Source organism: Micromys minutus, assembly GCF_963924665.1.
Source record: "Micromys minutus genome assembly, chromosome: 28".
Taxonomy (NCBI): Eukaryota; Metazoa; Chordata; class Mammalia; order Rodentia; family Muridae; genus Micromys; species Micromys minutus.
In genome coordinates this window covers 38690763-38713522 of record NC_137963.1, presented here as the reverse complement: position 1 = coordinate 38713522, position 22760 = coordinate 38690763, and the positions used below count along the sequence as shown (strand labels likewise).

Sequence of the window (22760 nt, the reverse complement as noted above, 5' to 3'; positions counted from 1 at the left end):
GCTGGTTGGAAGTAAGTAAGAGGTCAGATCCCCAGTCACAAGCTGAGGGCGCAGGGACAGGGAAGAAGCTCATCTTCCTTCATCAGGCTTCCTAATGAAGATGTAGCACTGAGTTTGACCTTGTGAGAGAGGCCCTAAGAAGACTATATTCACCATCCTAGTCACATGATGTAAGACAGTAAACATTACCCTCCTACAGCACTGGTCCTTGGTATCTGGGCTTTGATCATTTTCTTCTGTTTTAACAGATTTTGGATTATATACTGGGCCTGAGTAGGGGGAAAGAAACTTGTTTTTTCTCTGATCTCAATCAGAAAAGGTAAGGATCTTTCCCTACCAACCAATAAGCACGGCTGCAGCAGCCCCCCGCCACCCTCATAGCCCCCTGGAACCCTTCCTTCATAGCCGGCGCTTGAGGTATTCTTTGACTTGTTCTGAAACAGAGTTTACTATGAAGCGTTGTCTGGCTTGGAACTCACTCTACAGAGCAGGCTGGCCTCAGGTGTGCACTACCTCACACAGCAGATGCTGGCACAAGCCTCACTTTGTGACCTGTGCTTCTGAACACCCAGCTAAACACTAGGATTGCCCACAATCTACTCCCAGGTTTGATAAGTTTACTTGACTGGATTACAGAACTCAGAGAAACACACACTTGGCTTCGAATCATAAAGAATATGGACAAGGAAATGACAGACTGAGGCTGAGTAAAGGGACACAGAGCTTCCCTATCCTCTCTACAAAAATGTCCTATTTGAAAGTACTCCAAGCCTGGCCACTGGACTCTCTCAGGGATGTCACTGTGTGGGGATAACTGAAGCATGGGCGACCACACCTAACGTTACTAGGTCTGGGTCTGGTTGCTCAGGCCTCCAGCATTCTTAATTTGCACGGCAGCCATGCCATGGCCAGTGAGGTGTATCCAAAGAACTACTGCAGGTTGAAAACCTCCGAATTCTTAGGTGTCCCCTTCCTTGTGGATCTGGAGATCTTCGGTGTCCCCTTCCTTGTGGATCTGGAGATCTTAGGTGTCCCCTTCCTTGTGGATCTGGAGATCTTAGGTGTCCCCTTCCTTGTGGATCTGGAGAAGGAAAGGCCCTTGCCACTTGGATCACGTAAAGTAGGTCAAAAATTTCCTTTATGACCAGCTTGAAGGCAGAAACAAAATTTAGAATTTTCTATGACATGCCTTGTGGGGTTAGTTATGAGCCACTAACCATTCACACAAAGTATATACCATAATATCAATATTTTGGCTCATGGTCCTATATTAATTATACATTATTCCCTTTGACACTTTTGTACAGATAAATAATTTATGATATTAATCCTACTAAAAATGTCTCCTCTATTTGGGTGGCATGAGACACCTTTAATTCTGGCACTTGAGAGGCTGAGGGAGAATGCTCAGGAACTGACCACCGACAGAGAAATCTTCTCCTTGCTTATCTCTAATTATCAGGTTTGTGCTGTTTTATTGTATGTCTATTTCTTGTATAAAACATAGGGTTGGGCTGGAGAGATGGCTCAGTGGTTAGAGCACTGGCTGCTCTTCCAGAGTTCAATTCCCAGCAACCACATAGTGACTGACTCACAACCATCTGTAATAAGATCTGGTGCCCTCTCAGACATGCAAATATATATGCAAAACACTGTATGTAATTAATAAATAAAACATTTTTTAAAAACATAGGAATGAATATTGTTCTCTAACAACTTTTATTACTTAATATACAACTCTGACATATTTTCCACAACCAGCCAGCCTATTACATCACAAAAAAAAAAAAATTTATTTACCCTCATTCATATCCCACACTTTAAACCTTATACAGTCTCATGGTCAAGCAAGGCCCCTTCTGCTTTCCTCTTCTGACATAAAATTACACATTTTATTTCTACAATCTGTATTTAGCAGCTCTAAACTAGAAATCTAAATAAAGCACTTTTAAAAAACTTTGGGGGATGAGTGTGAACCTGAATTAGAGTGAGTGACTGGGGTTTGTGTATGAGTGTGTGTGTGTGGGCACGTATGTGAGTGACTTGAATGTGTGTGTGCAATTGGGTGTGTATGAGTGATTGGGCATAAGGAATACATGTAGAAGCCTGAGAACAACTTTTGGGATTTGGTTCTCTTATTCCACTTTGCTTTGAGGCAGGGTCTCTCTTTTGTGTTTATTCCTGTGGTTTGGTCAGCTCTCCCGTGGGATGCTGGGTATCTCCTGTGAAGACATGCGCCTCCACAGCAGCCATTTCACATGGGTTCTTGGAACCCACCCCGGTTTCTCAGGGCTTTGTAGCAAGTGCTTACTTTCACCGATTGAGCCACTGAGGAACTCAAAGTTTTAGAGAGACTGGGAACAAAATTGCTTACTGTAAGATGCCTGTCAAGCACATACACTCTCTAAATAAAAGGTAAAAACATTTAGATTAACTATGTCCAAGAAGAAAATCTGAAATATTCTAAAATCTGAACCATTTCCAGTCTTACCATTCCAGACAAGGTGTCTACCCTACTCTTAACTGCTTTTTTAAGTGGATGAACACTGCTTGAATATTTCAAACTGATTTCTTTTTTAAGCTAAATTAACTTTCTCTATACAATCAAGGGATTTCAAGACACATGACCAACACACATGTCCCTAAGAGGCTTCCTTAATACAATTTTTGGGGGTGTTAAACTGGTTCATTACTAGTGCTCTCCCATCTGGTGGGCTGACAGTCTGGGTACCATCCATTCCTGCCCTCCATTTAGAACTGCTCACCTAGAGAGGACTTCAGGGAACATCCAAAACAGATAGGTTTTCTCACTATCAACCTATGTCTACCTTAAAAGCCAAGTTAATAATGGCATTCCTGGGGGTGTGTTAACTAGCAACAAAAAGTGCTATCTGCCAGGAAGATGTAGAGAGCGGAGGGAATCCTGGGTGAGTGTGTAAGGATGTGTGATGATGACATTCTGAGTGGATCCAGACATGGAACTGTGAGTTAATGGGTATGCCAGGCATGAACACAGCTACACCAAGTCTCAGAACCATGGGAATGGCCGTCTTCCCCAGCTGAGCCTTCCTCTGGACCAAGAGCATGTATTCAGGAATGATCCAGTGTGTGGAAAACATCAGCTGCTCGTTCTCCTAGATGACTGCAAGTCAAGGCTGCTCCCCTGCAGTGACCTCCCCTGTGTTGTACTTCACAGAAGGACTAAACTGCCTAGTTGTTACGTAATTAATTGGGTCTTACATGCTCACACAGACCTGTCTGTCTCTGTGTGGATCCCTTCCTCATTCTTGGGTCACCCAGTCAGGACTCAGTGAGTGGTGCTCAAACTGACACTCTGGATTGTGTGGAATTTGCACTGGTCAGACCAAGGATCTCTCTGGAGAAGCAGGTGAAGATAAGAGTGAAGAAAAGTGGGGTGCAATTCGGAGCTTCAGGTGTAAAATATGGGGCAAGCTGAATCTCGATGGCAGTTTTATGCTGCTGCCTTGTGAGGAGAGTGTGAGGACTGCGGGGGAGGGGACAGCACAGCAGGGCAGGGCACAAGCCCTGGGCTCCCAGGAGGGACAATAGGTATGGACCCTGATGGCTAAGAGAAAAATACTAAAGCCACGGCAAACCTGGCACCGGAAACCACAGATCCTGTCTTCTAGTGTGTTACACCAGTAACAGCCTTTTGACAACTAGACGTGGCATAGGCTGACAGAGCATGGTAAAGAACCTAGACACACAGCAATGGGACGTCAAGCTGCGTGGGGGACGGTTCACTGCTGTCCAAGCACACACTGCGCTCACTCAACCTCTCTTTCTTTCAGATGTGGGGTGGGGGTGGCAAGGGGAGAGAAGAAAATCATAAAAAAATAAAGCTATTGGTAGCTAATGGAATAGATGAACCAGTTCATTTAATAAGTTCACACATCATACTGTTTGGAAGAAACACGAGAACATTTAAGTATTATATTAAGTACCTTTGAGAACAAGGTGTTCTCAAAAGAAGAAAAAATAGCTAAGAAATATCTCAAAAAATTCCTAATTTGCAATTAGGAAAATGCAAGTGGAAACAGCCCCGAGATTTCATCTCACCAGAATCGGAATGGCAAAGGCAACAATGAGTGTCAATGAGGAGTGGGGGAGGGGCCCACGCATCAACTGCCCGCCCCTCTGGAAGTCAGGGTGCACGACCATACCCGCCACACCGCTCCCTGGCAATGTCCAAGCGCTCTCCACTCTCCTGCACAGACACTGCTTGGCCGTGTCACTGCTGATCTGCTCACAATGGCTAGGAAGTGGAAACAACCCAAAGTTCTTCAACCAACAATAGGTAATAAAAATGTGTGTGCACCAGGGCCATTCCGCAGCCGTGAGGCGGGAACCATGGACTCTGCACGGAGGGAGATGAACACTGAGTGTTCATTCCTCCATCTGAAACCCCTAGCTGTGAGTAGACATCAGGAACAACTGCAGAAACCAGGAGGGTGAGAAGGGACCACTGCCCAGGAAGCTGTTAGTGGAACAGACAGAGCAATGGCGAGACACAAGTAATGTATCTGATCAGACCACAGGAAAGACTTGAGGGGACCTAACAAGGGAGGGCAAAGGAAGAGAAATTGGGGGGGGTCAGAAAAGAGAAGAAAATAACAGTAAGGATGTTTTAAAAAGTCATAAGGATTCATACTATTAACAATCTTCCCTTAAAACTATAATAAACAGTCTGTATAAATAGACACATAGAGTTTAAATAAAATGTTCTCATCTGGGTTGACAGTGCTCCCTCCAAAAGCCAAAGACCATTTAACAAAACCCCAACACCAAGGCATGAGAAGCCCTCTTGAGTTGTGGGCAAGGTTGTCCGAGAGACTCTCCAAACATTACGAACCATTGCTACTGCTTTTCTCTGCCACGGGTCCCTATCTGGGGTGAGCAGACAGTGTGTGGTCCATCTCCCCAGGAAGTTTTGTCACACACCACTGGGGTCTGAGTCCTTGTCTCAAACATGTAAGATGAAATCAGCAAGATGGCAGAGGAGACAAAGGCACTTGCCACACAAGCCTGATCCCTGCAACCCACTGAAAGGTAGGGAAGCACCAGCTGCAAAGTTGGGCTCTGACTGCACACACGCTTCCCCAGCAAACTGAGTTGAAAGGTAAGAATGACAGCATTAAACAGCCAACTGCTATCTGTATCGTCCACCCTTAAGGGACACCGCTCCACTCACTACGACCAACTTCTTAGCCGAGACAGGATCTCACTGTGTAGCCCCGACTGGCCTGGAACTCAGAACCACCTGCCAGCCTGTACCTCTAAAGTGCTGGGATTAGAGGCTGTGCCGTGACCTTTTCTTTATCTAGTTCTCACTGTATCTTATTGTAACATACTAGATAATTGACATTTATTTTTTATTACCTGTTTTGCCCAGGTATATATACTGTAAATAATGAAAAAACCAGGAAATTCTATCCATCTTGTATCCTGATATATTCTCTAAATGGCTAGACACATAGCTACCAATCAAATACTACTTGGCTCAAATCAGCAGAATAAGTTTAACAACTTTACAAGTGCATAATCAAAAAAACCCTCTCATTCCACTCTGAGGAAACAGTACACACATGCCAGGCAGGGAACATGGTAGAACAGTGCAGACCTCCTTTGGTAGGCTGGCGAAACAATCCTTTAAAATTCCTCTCCCTGTGTGGTAGGGTATCCTAATTGTGCAAAGCACAAAAAAAAAAAAAAATGAGTCATATATAAAAATTGAAAAATGAGAACCGCTTTGACGGAGATGGAGAAGAGACAGTCTCAGCCCAGACTCTACGGCAACTGACTCTGGTTTCTACCCCATCAACGGAAGAGGCAGAAGCAGAGACTGGCCTCGAGGAGCTTCCTGACAACATGATGTCACCCATTCTGCATCCATCTGTACCATTTTCACGTGCTCATTTCTAAACTGTGACATATAAAATTTTAGGAAGTCACTTTCCATGTTCTCCCTGTGGAATTTAAGATGGAGCCCATGCCTCTGGGTGATGAGAACATGAAATGAGTCCGGAAAGCTAGGAGCAGAGCTCACAGACAGCGAGGCCACAAACAGCAGGAAGTCTCAGCAATGAACTAACTTCTCATCTCCAACAGCAAGAGCAGGCCCTTGATCAGAAGAAGGAAAAAGACAGCTTGGGTTGGTCTGTGCTGACAGCTACCATTCATGAAAGGAGCGAAACTTAACTTCATCCAGATCAGAGCCACACATTCAAGATATATCCAGACCTCAGGAATCTACTGGAAGGGAGCACCAAAAAGAGCCCCAGGGCAAGGTTCTCAGGTTTCCCCCCTTTATTTCTGATATTAAAAAGGTCTTACACAGCCCAGATCGATTAAAACTTGCTATGAAGTAGAGAAACCCTTGAATCCTCCTGTTGCTGCCTCCAAACAGAACCACTACGCCAAGCTAAAATCAGGCTTTGATAGAGATGAAAAGAACACAGGCGTGGTGGCTCACTCCTCTAATCCCAGAATTTGGGAAGTGGGGCAGGCAGATGTGTGAGTTCAAGTCCACCCCTGATCTTACATAGCAAGTTCCACATTAAGGCTCATCTCAGGCTCCATAGGGAGACAATGAAACAAATGAAACAACCCACAATGAAACAAAGCCACCATTAATTTAGACATGATTTAAGAATGAAACAACTTAAGCCCAAAGTAGTACACTTATATACACGTGCGCGCGCGCACACACACACACACCATCCTGAAGAATCAGATAGGTTGTATTCTCAATAGACAAGGTTTCCTTTAGGCTTTGGGAACAAAGTAAGCCAGAATAAAAATAAAGGTGAAGTGTAATTAGAAAGCAGGTGAGAGGGCTCACGAGTGACTCGCTTGAAAGGATAAGGAATCTGCTGCAAGTTCCAGGCATTAGACCCTGAATGGGAGAAACAAACTCAACGGTGAAGAGATGGCGCTGCAGCTAACACACTTGCTATGCCTGAGAATGAGGGCCAGGGTCTGGGTCTGCAGAACCCACAGGAAGCTTCACACACAGCTCCAACATAAGCTTTCCTGCAGCAAGATGGAAGTTGAAATGTTCATGGAGGCATAGACAGTGACAAACAAGAAATCCTGTGGAGAGTGAAGGCCAATACTCCAAGTCCCCCTACAACCTTCACACACACACACACACACACACACACACACACACAGGGAATGATGACAGTACACACACACACACACAGGGAATGATGACAGCACACACACACAGGGAGACAGTACACACACACACACACACACACACACACACACACACACAGGGAATGATGACAATACACACAGACACACACACACACACACACAGGGAATGATGACAGTACACACACACACACACACACACACAGGGAATGATGACAATACACACAGACACACACACACACAGGGAATGATGACAGTACACACACACACACACACACACACACACACACAGGGAATGATGACAATACACACACACACACACACAGGGAATGATGACAGTACACACACACACACACAGGGAATGATGACAGCACACACACACAGGGAGACAGTACACACACACACAGGGAATGATGACAATACACACAGACACACACACACACACACACACACAGGGAATGATGACAGCACACACACACACAGGGAATGATGACAATACACACAGACACACACACACACACACACACAGGGAATGCTGACAGTACACACACACACAGAGGGAATGATGACAGTACAGACACACACACACACACACACACACACAGGGAATGCTGACAGTACAATAATCAGAACTGCAGGAGTGGAGCAAAGGCAGACTGTCTGGGTTACTCCCAACTATTAACACAGGGCGAGCGCATGTCCGTATGGTAGAACAAGCCTCTGCACACCCTGTGCAGAGAAAGAGGAAGGACAGAGACACAGAGGGGACTGGACAGGAGCCTCAGTCACTTCTGACACACAAACAGTTCACACCCTGCCCTGTACTGTGCATATCAACATTATACCCTCAAGTCACCCCATGGTGTGTTCCAGAGTTACACAGGTGATTCCAGCGGTACAGTAAGGTGGCATGCATTCTCACGGTGGCAGACATCAACAAGGACCTCACCTTGTCACTGTCATCATGACAAATGTGGTCGTGATGGATGGACTGGCACTGAAAAGAAGCACCAACACTACCTAGGAGAAAAAGGAAGGAGAGTTAAGCATCAGTGTCCCTCACAGCCAAACACTTCCGCATTAAAGACTCTTATAATGTCATCATCCCACTTAATCCTCACTGGTAAAGCAGCCACAAGATTACTGTAGATTTTCCAAAGTTACTTGTGCACGCTCATGAGTGCATGGAGGTCAGACAACAATCTACAGGAACTGGTTCTTCTAACATGTGGCACCTAGGGACAGCTCAGGCTGTCAGGCAATCTGTGGGCCATGATCAGAGCTTCTCCACACAAGAAAAGACACAGTTTCACAGCCAGCAGCAAACACTGAAAGGACACATCTGAAACTGAAGGCTGGTGTTTCAAACCTGACTCGCTCACCACTCTGAGGCGCAGCAAACAGCCTACTTTCCAAGTAAGACCCCTAAGTAAACACATCCTCCAGGAAGGCAAAGTCTCACTAAGAATATAACTACATTCCTATTCAGCATACACATATTTTGAGGCTGACACTATAAATTCAACATATTAAATACAGTTCACCCAGGCTTGATTGTGCAAGTATTTTGGAGGCTGAAGCAGAAAGATCAAGAGTTCAAAGGCAAAGAACAAAGGATGGTCTTTGAAACAGTAAAAGTTTCTTTTAAAAATCTACATCCAATAAGACTGCACATATTGTTAGGCATGCTGACACACACTTTTAATCCCAGCAACAAGGAGGCAGAGGCAGACAGGTCTCTGCATTTGTGGTCAGTCTAGTCTACACTAGGAAAAGGCAGAGTGTAGTAAATAGGTCACGTACAAGGTGTGCATGTGTGCATGTGTGTGAGTGCTGACACCCCATGAGACAAGGACTTTCACTAAATTTGGAGCTAGTCTGGTGCTCAGCAAGCCCCAGTCTACACCAAGCACTGGGGTTACAGGTACAGACTTTTTATTGGGGATTTCCTCCCCTGAGGATTTGACATTAGACCTTCATGTTTACAGAGCAAGTGTCCCTACTCACTGAGCCATCTCCCAGCCCCAGGTCGTTACTCCTGAATCAACAGAAAAAGTTAACAGTACCAACCTCCTTTCTCTACATTTCCCAAAACTGTCATAGTAGTTACAGGGAAAAGCTTACTGGTATCATCAATAGAAGAAATGTTTGAACAGAATCCTATTTCTTCCTATGGACTACTTACAGCTTTCCTGAAAACTACTGATGTGGAAAAAACACCAAAATATACTAGTGATTTAAAACAATAAAATGCAAACTTCAAAAGAATATACTAAGTTCTTATTTATAAAAAGAATCAAACTGGGTATGCTTTTAATCTTAGTGCCTGGGAGGCAGAGGCAGGAGGATCTCTATGAGTTTGAAACCACCCTGGTCTAAACAACAAGCTCCAGGACAGTCAAGACTACTCAGAGAGAACTTGTCTCAGGGGAAAAAAATCATAAAAATAGACACAAACTATCCACAGTATCCTTGAAAAGAATAATGGGACAGAGACTCTCTGTATTATTTCCTTTCCTGTAAGGAGAAGCTGGACTCCAGTAACTACCGAAGAAGGATGGAGGAGCTGTCTCAGGGTAAGGTGATGACAGGGGACTGTCCCGGAAGCTTGAGGCCAGCTGGCCTGCTGTAGGTAGCACTTCAGCAAACAGCGGAAAGCCACTGTCTCAAACACTGCGGAGGGTGAGGACAGATGCTCAAGGTTGTCCTCCACACCAAAGCCATGGCATAACCACAACCAAAAACAGGGACGGAGAGGTAACAGAAGATTATTACTTACATAATTAAAGTGAAATTATATAACCTCAAGTACTAATTATATAATTATACCTATGCAACCTTAGATACTGATTTAACCTTCCCATTTAATGTTGCCCTAAACACCTCATGGTCTGACTGCCTTGAAAAGCCCACAGCAGGTAGTTTTGATTCTGGCAGCCAAGGCCACGGCGACTAGATGAGGGAGTACAGCTCCCAGAGGCCCAGTAGTAGGAGAGCAGGTAAAGAGAGGCCCAGCGCACTGAGGATGCTCACCTGTGCGCAGGGGAATGGGGAGGGCTGGGTGGGAACGCATGCCCTCTCCGTTGTCAGACCTGGAAGACGCCTCTTAGCTCAGCTAAGTGCAGCACAGCAGGCTTCCCGTGGAGATCACCTCACCTGGAATTAACTGCCAAGCTGTCTGTCTTATCTCGTGTTGTACCAGACACTTCCTCACTCACACAAAGGCCTGATGTGGTGGACAGGCTGTGACCACAGCACACAGGAGGCACAGGTAAGACACTTGTTAAAGAGGCATGTATGCACGGCTGTCTACACATATGTATGCCGTATGTGTAGACACCCAGAAGAAGGTGTTGGATCCCCTGCAGCTGGATATACAGGTAGCTATGTGAGACGTGGTGTGAGCAACCTCTGGAAGAACAGCAAGCATTCCTAACTAAATGGCCATCTTGCCATTTAAAATACTGTTTTGAGACAGGGCATCACTATGTAGTCCTGGCTGAGCTGGAACTTGCTATTAGACCAGAATGCACAGAGATCTGCCCAGAGGCAGGAGTTTGAGGCTGGCCTGATTTACATATCAAGTTCTAACCAGCCAGCTACATAGCAAGATCCTATCTAAAAAGAAAAGGAAAAAAAAAAAAAAGCAAATCAAAACAACAAAAAGGGACTATGACCCTAAAAACCCACCATATAGATGGTTAACAGCTAACTTTAAATACCATATTTTTTAATTTAATTTAAGTCAATTATAAGAATGTTCTAAAATTCCACTGCAGAACCGAACCAATTCACCACCTAAAGTCAGTCACAGCTAGAAAACCAGACATTTACACAGAATCTGTTCCTGGGGGAGACTGACACCTGGAGAACAGGCTACAAGCAGCTGAGTCCTGAGGGAGGAGACTGGGGTGGGCTGCTTAGCTCCTAACCCATTCCCTACATTAGTCACCCCCATCCTAGTCACAGAAAGGCCGAGGAAACACTAGGAAAAAGAAGTCTTCACACCCCAGAGCAGCTTTCTCTTACTGCTTAGCCATTTTCAAATGTGGGCTTCTAAGTAGCCTTCTAATGTCCTTATTAAGTTTTAGCTGTTTTACCAAGTTTGTTAAATCCACGTGGATTTTAAGCTGCTGTAGGGTGGACTATTAATGGGTTGTCCACAGGCACAGGAGAGAAGGGGGGGGGGGTGGCCTTGATGATCTGAAAGGAGAAGGGCAAGAGAGAATCCCTGCGCGGAGTTTTAGTGAGGGCTGACTCGGGACAATCGCCCAGGGAGCCTGCATTAGAAATGCTGCTGCTGCTCAGTGGGAAGGGAACAAAGCAATCCTGTCTCTATGGCTTACATACCAACGACAACAAATACTTAGTTCTGAAGGCTCAGTAAGACTCAAGCAACCATTAGAAATCACCATAAGTAAACAGTTTTAACTAGAACACACTGCCACAAAATTATCTCAAGGCCAGAAAAACCAGGCAGCAACAGAAAGCATGACTAAAGCACAAAATGAGCTCAACACTGAAAGTCAATCACTAAAGCAACTAGCCCCGCCCCACGGTGACATCACCGGAATCCCAGCACTAGGGAGCGTAGGGCAGGAGCATTCAGGTCATACTCCAGCATCAGATGTCTCCTTATAAAGAGACTAACAGACTCCTGTGACTAATGGGGACAGAAGAGGAAGCAGAGAGAAAAACCTATGTGCCATGACACAAAAGACACAGGTATAAGCCAAAATGCATGCAGACAGAATTAAGCACTATGAACTCTGATTAACAAATGAATTAAGCACACTGATGAGGCAGAGCAAGCACATGTCCCTCCCAGGCCACTGACATTTTCTGAAGCTACACCAGATTTTCTATTTTTATTTTTGACAACTACCATAAACATTTTCAAAATACTAGATGGCCAAATGAAATGTCTGCAAACAAGACTGCCAGTGTACCGTGCTGGCTCGACAGAAACAAGCAGGCACCGTGAAGCGGCAGAGAGCACCAAAGAGGACAAGAGCCGTGGTCAACTGAAACACTGAAGGTCACGGGTCTCACTGGACTGCCGAGCCAGAACATTATATCCAGCAAAGTGTCTGCTGTAACTGAAGGAAAATAAAAATAGGCTAAAGGAACGCATGGCCACTAAGATCCACAGAAAATACCTACAGCAATCTGTTTGGACTGAACACAAAAACAAATCCATTCACAAGTCCACAGGAAAGAATAAAAACCACACTAGGACAACAGTTAATCCTTGGCCTCAATTTTCCAACCAAAGGTTAGAAATTCCATACCACTGGGCTATTCCGGTTTCTGCAATCACATGCACATATAGGCATGGGCAGACACACAATTAAAAATAAAAGTAAATCTTTGGGGTGGGGGAAGGGCAAAGTCTAGCAGATTAGATCAAAAAATAGGAACCATTTATTTACTGCCTCCAAGAAACAGATGTCGCTACAAAAGGCAGATGTCATGTAAAGGTGCAAAAGTAGAAAATGCCCCAAGTAAATGGACCTAGGAAACAAGCAGGTATTACTGTTTCGGTATCTGACAACACAGGCAACCAGAGACAACATACACAGCTGGTCACGTCAGACTGAGTAAGGGAACAGAGGACATTATGACTCTAGCATGTGTACCCCAGCACGGGGGGCACCCAATTTCATAACAAGTAAGATTAGATATAAAACCAGACCAACAATAGTAGTGGCTGATTTTAATATCCAACTAACACACCTAAAAAGTTAAACAGAAATGTCCAAATGAAATGACACTAGATTTAACAGACATCTATAGACCGCTCCATCTAAACTCTGCAGAATACACATTAATCCCAGGAGCCCACAGAACTTTCCCCAAAATAGACCACACATTCTGAGACAAAGCAAGCAAGCCTCAACTAATACAAGAAACAATCCCTTGCACCCTGCCTGATCTCAATGGGGTAAAGTACAAGTCAACAAGAGAACCCCCTAGAAAACACACAACCTTATTAAGATTAAACAATGCATCCTAAAGAGCAAATGGGTCCTTAAATCAATCAAAAAGGAATTTAAAAAAATGTCCTTCGAATAGAAATAATAACACAGAACACCGAAGCCTATAGGATAGAATGAAAGTGGTCCTAAGAGTAAGTTTACAGTGCTTGCTCTCAGTGCAAGTAGCACGAACCTTTAATCCCAACAGAGTCAGATCTCTGTGAGTTCCAGGACAGCCAGGGTTACACAGAGGAACACTGTCTCAAAACAAGAAGAAGCAAAAACAAACAAAAAGAAAGAAAAAGAAAGAAAAAAAGAAAGAAAGAAAAAAGAAAAAGCCAACGAAAGCGCAAATAGATAATGATTACATCTTAGACCCTCAAAATGGAAAATTAAACCAAATCCCAGGTCAGTAGATAAAAGGAAATCAAGATCAGGGCAGAAATTAATTAAATTGGAACAAAGATAACACAAAGAATCAATGAAACAAAAAGTTGGTTCTTTGAAAAGTATGACTGACAAACCGTTAGCCAATCTAATCAAAAGGCAAAGATTAGTAAAATTAGAGATAAAAGGAGACTCTCTACAAAGATACTAGCAAAGTTCAGAAAATTATTACGTTCTATCTTGAAAATGGGTGTCATAAGTAAAAATTTAAATCCAAGTAAGAAAATAAAAAATAACTGCAAATCTATTGGTTAACTATGTTTGTTTGTTTGTGAGATGTCACCTCTCTAATCAGCTCTCCAGTAGACCAGGGTGACCTTGACTCAGAGCTAAATGTGATGGCACAGCCTTTAATCACAGCAGAGGAAGGGAGATCTCTGAGTTCAAGACCAGCCTGGTCTGCAAAATGAGTTCCAGGACACCCAAAGCTTTGCAGAGAAATCCTGGCTCAAAGAAACAAAAACAAACAGAACACCTCGATCACTGAGTCAATTCAATAAACACTGGTAACTGGTTAATAACGGGTATAGGGGGCGAAAATGGCTTTCCATTATATATTTCCAAAATATAAATGAAGCATTGGAAATTATGTATATGTGCAAGTGTGCATTTGCACAAATGTACACACACACACACACACACACACATTGTACACATGTTGGTCAGAGGATAACCTGGGGTCCTGGGGATTAAAGTCAGTCTTCTGGCTCAGTGGCAGATGCCCTGACCTGGTGAGCTGCTTCCAGCCCTTGAAATTATTTGTAAGCACTTGTTTAGATAAGTGTGATTTATGATATGTCCTAGGAACATCTGTGGCTGTCATACTACATGCTCCTGGTCAGGCAAAGAACATCCCTTTGTGTGTAAGTAGTTTGAATGAGTACTTTATGTTATTAGAAATTTTCTTTGATGAATACAGCATTAATATGCCAAGAATATGTATATTCAGTATGCATAAGCACGCATGCAGGCAAAATACCTATACACATAAAATAACGAAATAGTATATATTTTTCTAAGTAATGTGGAAGAGGATAAAAAGGCTAAACAGAAGAATGGTTGCCTTCGCTACTGCTGAACTACACATGGCTTAAAACTTTAGAGCATTACAAGAACTCGAGGATACTCAGCTAATGAGTTCTCCAGACTTCTCACTGCGTCCGAGGGACTCTGATACCGTCATGTTGTATCTATGACAGTCCCTCTGTCTGAGGTAACAGAAAGGTTGCTGACTTAGACAGTAGGCCGTGGCAGACGGGTTGATTCTAAGAACTATTTGCACTACCCATGGGTTTGCTCATGGATTTACATGCCATCATACATGTCCCTGGTTTTAAAATGATAATACAGTTACTAATTATATTCATGTGTGAACAACTGCTATTTTCAAAGCATTTTCATCCCCCCCCCATCTGTATCAGTCAATAACTTCTCAGAGTCCTTTTTCAAAAACATGCAGCTTCAAGATTTAGTAACTTTCAAGTCACAATATGCTGCCCCCAGGTGGCAGGCAAGTGTCATGGCGCCCGTGGCTGGTAGGAGGAGAAGGAAAACACTAACCTGGCCATTGCTAAAAACTACCCATCAGTATCAGTAATACTCACTTGTTTTTTTACAGGCGTTGATGTTCTGCCTGCGTGTATGTCTATGTGAGGAAGGATATCAGATCCCCTGGAACTGGAGTTACGGAAAGTTGTGAGCTGTCAGAGGGTGCTGGGAATTGAACTCAGGTCCTCTGGAAGAGCAGCCAGTGCTCTTAACCACGGAACCACCACTCCAACCCAAAAAAAAGTTTTCATCTGATACCAAAATATCTCCAATTTTTTGAGGAATGGGATGGGGGACAGTTACCTGGAGATTGATTCCAGGGCCTGTGCTTGCTTAGCACATCATCCCCCGCTGAGGCCTTCCACCTTTGCTTTTTGTTTGTTTGCTTTGCTTTGGCTGAGACAGGCCATAGCTATGTATCCCACACCAGCCTCCAAGTCAAGATCCTCCTGACTCGGCCTCCTAAAAGCTGGAATAACAAATATGTCCGATTCCAAAGTATTTTTTAGTAGAAAAGTATTTATCTAGATCCATTTCATGACAGATCTTTGGCTTTAAATTCATATTATTAACACACATGATTCCAAATAGCCTCCCAGAAAGAGCCATGCAGGAGAAAACCCAACACCTTACTTAGACTTCTGTCCCAGGGCTGCAGTAACAAGCGTGGTGCGCATGGCCGAGGCACAGAAAGTGACGCACAGACTAAGGAACAGAAATGAACCACACAACTAACGCTATCTGGATTCTCAACAAAGGGACAAAGACATACACTGCAGAAAAGACAGTCTTCAACAAACAGTGCTGGGAAAACTAGATATGAAGAAAGCGGAAATTAGATTCCTATCTCTCACTGCATAACAATCCATCGAAATGATCAAAGACGGGAAAACATTTCAGAATGGAGACACAAGGAGTTTTCTGAATACAACTCCAAAGTCCCAGAAAATAACAGGAATGGGGGCTGCAACAAACTAAACAGCTCAACACAGCAACAGAAACGATCAAGGGAACACAGATGCAAACTGAGGGAAACAATCACCAGCTGTTCAGCCATCAGGGAATTAATATACTAAAGAGATGAAGAACCTAAAAACTCTGGTTCAAAAGAACAAATAATAAGTAATAAATAAACAGAAACTTCTCAAAAGAAACACAATAGCCCTTAGCTGGGAAGAGCTTTAATCCCAGCACTCAGGAGGCAGAAGCAAGTGGATCTCTGTGAGTTCTAGACTAGCCTGGTCTACTAAGTGAGCTCCAGGAAAGCCAAGGCTACACAGAGAAACCTGTCCCTTGGCATAGGTAGGTGAGTAGGTAGACAGACCATTAGTTCATAAAAGCAAGAAAAATGTTCAACATCTTTAGTCATGGGAACGTTGCAAACTGAACGGATGCTGAAAGTTGGAGAGGCAGCTAAGCTGGCAGTGTGCTTGCCTAGTTGTACAAAGCCCTGTGTCTGAACCCCAGCATGGAAACTGGGGCACACTTGTAAATGCTTGTAACAGCACTATAAAGGTAGACACAGGAGGATCAGAGTTCAAGGACAAACAGCTAGATGAGCTCAGAACCTTCACTGAGTGCAGGACACAACAGCATGAATCTAGAATTCTAGCCCTGGGGAAACTGGAGGATTAAAAGTTCAAAGCCAACCGGAGCTATCACTAGACCCCATTTCATGAAGACACTCAGATTCTAGGTCACTCTTATCACAATGGTTAGTCTAAAGAATATAAGACAAGCCAGACACGGTGACTCCTGCCTATAAACCCAGCATTTGGAAGGTTGGGCAAAATGATCCCATGAGTTCAAGACCAGCCTGGGTTATGAAATGTTAGGTATGTTGATCTATGCCTATAACCTCTGCAACTGGGACACTAAAGACTGCTTCAAATTCAAGGCCATTATGGACTACAGAGTTAAGACCATCCCAAAAGCCATATGGGTGAAGAGATAGCCAGTTTGTAAAGTGCTTGCTACAAAAGCATAAAGACCAAGTTTGATCCCCAGGCCCCATGTAAAAAGTGATGGCTAACACTTGGAATCCTAAATAATACTGAGGAGGCAAAGACAAGTAGGTCATGCTTAGGGTCAGGCAGGTAGCTCACACCTGTAATCTCAGCACTGGGTAAACTGTGGCAGAGGGACTAAGGAGAATTCCATGCCAGCTTGCAGGCCAGTGTTAGCTTGCCAGCCAATCAGACAGACAGACAGACAGACAGACAGACACACACACACACACTCCTAATCAAGAATTATATAAATTGGGAATGAATGGAACTGAAGATTATATTAGTAAAATAAGACAACCCCAAAGAAATATTCTTTCCCATATGTTGGGAAACAAAGCTCTGTGTGTGTGTGTGTGTGTGTGTGTGTGTGTGTGTGTGTGTGCGCGCGTGCGCGCGCACACACGCAAGCATGTATGAGTTTTTAAAGGACATGAAAGTAGAAAGGGAACTACCTGGGGACTGGAAGGAGGAGATGAACTAAAGGGTAGATGGGCTCAAAGTGCAGTCCTGAATGTGTGAAAACACTTGTGTAATAAAAAGCTAAGTCTGGACACGCAGTCTGGTGGCACAATACCTGCTTCCAAGGCCTTAAAGGTACTACAAAAATAAAACATACCCATAAACTTATAAACCTAAAAACTGTGATAGAAAGATGGCTCGGTGGGGAAGTGCTCACGGCTCAAGCATGAAGACCGGAATCTGAAACTCCAGGACCAACACAGCCAGGTCGGCAGTGCGTGTCTGTAACCCCAGCGACCAGGACGGCAGTGCGTGTCTGTAACCCCAGCGACCAGGACGGCAGTGCGTGTCTGTAACCCCAGCGACCAGGTCGGCAGTGCGTGTCTGTAACCCCAGCAACCAGGACGGCAGTGCGTGTCTGTAACCCCAGCGACCAGGTCGGCAGTGCGTGTCTGTAACCCCAGCGAGCCTACAGCACGCCAGGGCCTACACTGGCCTGCAAGCTGGCATGGAATTCTCCTTAATCCCTCTCCACAGTTTACCCAGTGCTGAGACTACAGGTGTCAGCTGCCTCCCTGACCCTAAGCACTAGGAACATTAAAATCTTAGTGAGGTACAACTGGCACATCATAAATTCACCCTGACAATGTGCTTTCATGGTTATTCACTGCTTGCAGCTAAATCTCACCTTCTCCAGCAGCTCTGATGAAGAAGCAGATGATTTCTGCCACAGTGGGTTTTCCTACACAAGATACTTTATATTAATAAAAGCATAAGGAAGGGGGGTTGTTCCAAGTTTCAAAATTCATCCATGCTATGACATGTATCAAAAGCTTCATTTTGTTTTCTAAATAAGATTCCGTGGAATAGACATACTCTGTCGTGTGTGCCCAGTCACTAGCTGATAGACATCTGGGATGTTCCACATCTAGGCCATTATGAATAAAGAATGATTCTGCAAACATTTGTTTTTACATAAATTGTACTTTCAATTTCTCCTGTCCATACCTAGAAGAGGGATTATTGGGCAGATGGGACACTGGGGACACTTTCATTAGACAGCCTCCTACTGATGAGGAGTATGGAGCTCCTTGGAGCACGTTTGACAGCGACCAACCAACAACGCACTCTGAAAAGTCTCCATAACTCCCAAAGTGACACAATAACAGAAACTATCACGCCCCTTACTAGAGGGTGAGGCCAATCAGTCTGACAGCTCTGATTCTCGCCCCAGGGATTAACACAAAGGCATATCCTTCTAACACTTCTGTGTTTTCTAAAGAGACACAAACTCCAAAATTGACAGAAGTCAAAGGACAACTCTGCAGAATTGGCTCTCTCCTTCCACCTTTACACGGTGTCAGACTCAGGTCTGCCTCGTCAGGACATTTTATTTAGTTTATGTACAGATGTGTGGTCGTATGTGGGTGTGCACGTCATGGCATTCGGGTGCAGGTTAGAGGTGACCTTGGGTCTTGGGCTTCAAGCTCAGCAGCAGTATCTTTACCCTTGGAGCCATTTCACCAACTCCTCAGATACTTAGGAACTTTTTAAAAAACCTGAGGTAAAACTTTATACCTTATAAAAGCATCAATTTCTAATCTACCATCTGTATAATTACAGACATATGCGATCTTAAATCATCCTGTAACTACACATCAGATTTTCTGTCTGTTTTGTTTTGCTTTTTTTCCAAGACAAGGTTTCTTTTCTGTGTAGCCTGGGTATCCTGGAACTCACACTGTAGACAAGGCTGGACTCAAAATCACAGATCAATCTGCCTCTGCCTTCTGAGGCTGGGGTTAAAGGTGTGCACCACTACCCAGCTACACACGACATTTTCAAGGTTACATATTGTGATGTTTTGTTTTGTCAACTTGAAACAACCTGGGAAGAAAATCTCAATAAGGGACTGCGTAAACAGACTGATCTGTGAGAAAATATCTGTGGGGATTCTTTAAGTTCACTGAAGGGGGAAGATGTACCTACTATAGGAGGCACTATTCCCTAGGGCAGAGAACCTTGAGCAGTGAGGAAAATAAGGTGAGAACAAAGATATGTGCATTAATGCATTCTGCTCTGGTTTGACAGTGGATGTGATGTGACTAGTTTCTTAAATTCCTGCTGCCTCGACTTCTACACAGTGATGACCTATAACCTGGAGTTGTGAGCCTGACAAATTACTTTATCAAGGTTGTTTGTTTGCTTGTTTGTTTTAAAGATGTATTTATTTATGTTATATATGTGAGTCCACTGTAGCTGTCTTCTGACGCACCAGAAGAGGGCATCAGATCTCATTACAGATGGTTGTGAGCCACCATGTGGTTGCTGGGATTTGAACTCAGGACCTCTGGAAGAGCAGTCAGTGTTCTCCTTTTACCATGTGGACTCCACATAGCAAACAAGCCATCAGGCTTAAATACAAGAACAATTACCTACTTGCTGGCTTTTGAGGTTTGAAGGTGGGATGGAAAGGACTTGGAAGCCAGAGGGTGGTGGACTTTAATCACAGCACTCTAGAGACAGGAGCAGGAGAATCTATCTCTATGAGTTTTGAGGCCAGCCTGCTCTACAGAACTAGTTCCAGGACAGCCAGAACACACACACACACACACACACACACACACAAACACACACACACAAAGAGAGAGAGAGAGAGAGAGAGAGAGAGAGAGAGACAGAGACAGAGACAGAGACAGAGAGAGACAAAAAGAGAGAGACACAGAGAGAAAAAGAGACACACAGAGAAAAAGAAAAAGAGGAAAAAGAACTTGGAGAATGATGTGGTAGAGAGAGATAAACAAGAAAATTGCAGTTGCCAAACGATTCCCAGACTTCCCAGCTTAAGCAATCACATGCCACTTTCTGATGAATTAGAAGGAAGTAGATGGTCTGCCTGGTTAATGATAGTTTGAGACATGTAAAGTATAAACTTTTAAAAAATTATTTATTTATTTTATACATTTAAGCACAGTGTAGCTGTCTTCAGACGCACCAGAAGAGAGCATCTGACCCCATTACAGATGGTTGTGAGCCACCATGTGGTTGTTGGGAACTGAACTTGGTCCTCTGGAAGAGCAGTCAGGCCATCTCTCCACCCCATGAACTTCTTGTAAAATACAAATCTGAACATTCTCATCATGCAAATGGTATTTAAATCCCTGGCAACAAATGCTGTCATCTAGAAAGAGAATACAAAAGAGAACACAGGCCCCAGTCCTAAGGACGAGGAAGAGATGGAGAAGAGACCCACCAAGACGTTAAACTCCCTAGGCAGCAACGGCACAGTTTTAGTCCCAGCTCTTGGGTGGGGTGGAGTAACTGGATCTGTGAGTTCAAGGCCATCCTGGTCTACAGAGTGCCAAGTCAGCCAGTACTACAAAGAGAAACCCTGTCTCAAAAAAAACACCAAAAACAGATAAATGATAGAATTAGAGAGATACACACATATATACACTAATAAATAAACTCACAAATAAATATAAAAAACAGAAGAACTTAAAAGTACTGGGTCTCAGTAAGTTTAAGAGCAGTTTGGGTGCACGAGAGCCTGTCTCGGAGCGGGATGTCGACGGTGTGACAAACGTATTTCTAGCACTTGAGAGAGTGTGGCAAGAAGAGCTTGAGCTCAATGCCCGTCCAGGCTACAGAGCAAGATTCTCTCTCCAAGAACAAAGGACAAAGACTGTCGGTTACAGAAGCCAGGAGGCTGGAATCCCTGAGGAGGTAAAAGCTGTCAGGAGACCCAGTAAGAAGTGGCCTGGTGCCCTCAGTTGGAATGTCACTCACTGGTGACAGAACAACTTCAGGAGAGACAGGATCAAGCTGAAGGGCCTGAGGCGGCTAAGTTCACCAGCAGCCAAGTTTTCCCCACTTTAGCCAGGAAGCAGGTAAACAATTCCGCCTCAGTCCTGCTCTGCCAATCCTCAGGCTCCAGACCTGCACTGCGTCCAATCCGGAGCCTCAGCTAGGCAAAGACAGTCTCCAGCCCTGGCCCTGGTTTATTCACGTCACACCAGAACCAAGGCAGATGTGCTAACCTCTGAGGTTGGGCAGCTCTTCCAAGTCCTGTAACCATGCGCCCTTCAAATCAAAGAAACACACGAAGATCCACTTTCTGCAAAAGGCCTTTCTCGGTCTGTTCTTCCAAGGGTAAACACACAAAACATGGTATCTTGTAATTCCAGTTATGAAAAAATAATGCTTTCGATTATGTCACTAAAACAAAAATCTTTTTGTCTGTTTAGATCGGGTCTTGCTATACATCTGTAGCTGTTCTGGACTCAAACTCAAGAGATCCACCTGCCTGTGACTACTAAATGCTTGGGTTAAAGTAAGGCACCACCACACTGGCCGAAATAAAAATCTTAGCCATTATCTTAGAGATCTTGTTTGCATTGGATTATGTGCAATACAGATCATCTCTTCAAGTAACCTACAAGACTGACTCTGGAAACTGGATCCAGGAAAATGCAACACTTAGCAAATGGACTAATTTGCATTGACTGTATCTTAAGAAAGGGAATGGGGTGCACCTTTAATTCCAGCACTCAGGAGGCAAAGGCAGGTGTATCTCTGACCAGCCTAGTCTAAAGAACCAGTTCCAGGCAGCCAGGGCTACATACACAGAGAAACCCTGCCTCCAAAAACAAGTGGGTGGGGGGAAGGGAGGCACACAAACATCACCACCAAATATTTTCCTACCAAATCCTAATTAGCAGTAATGGCATGAGAAAAAGTATAAAAGGCACCCTCTCTCATGAATACGTATTCGAGCCCCAAATACTCATAAACAATTCCAAACTAGTGAGACTTATTCCAGAAATTCAGAGGCAATAGCATAGTGGGATTAAAAGTCAGCATGTAAACAGCCCGCTCTGACAGAAGCTGCGTGAGTGACACACTGTCCTCCCCTCAGACTCCTACAGCCAGCCCTACAATTAACACTCTCGGAAGACCAAACCACAGTCTAACTGCAAGAGGAAAGAAAAATACAAAACAGAGGAAAATATTAAAAGAAGTCTAAATTCAGTGTCTGTCTGTAAGAAAGACAGACTGGGAACCAAAGAAAACTTTATTTAAAAAAATAAACATCCCAAGAAATTCAGGTACAGTCCACATCTATAATCCTAGCACTGGA

At 44.0% G+C, this 22760-nt stretch overlaps 1 protein-coding gene across 2 annotated transcripts in view; it reads right to left on the bottom strand.

The window, feature by feature from the left end:
* RNF38 (ring finger protein 38) overlaps window positions 1-22760 on the bottom strand; it is an 86297-nt gene that overhangs the window by 43132 nt on the left and 20405 nt on the right. For both annotated transcript variants that reach the window (XM_080939962.1, XM_080939959.1), the window contains exon 2: window positions 8129-8199. In XM_080939962.1, coding sequence (XP_080796088.1) covers window positions 8129-8199 — 71 coding nt within the window. The remainder of the gene's footprint in view (window positions 1-8128; window positions 8200-22760) is intronic.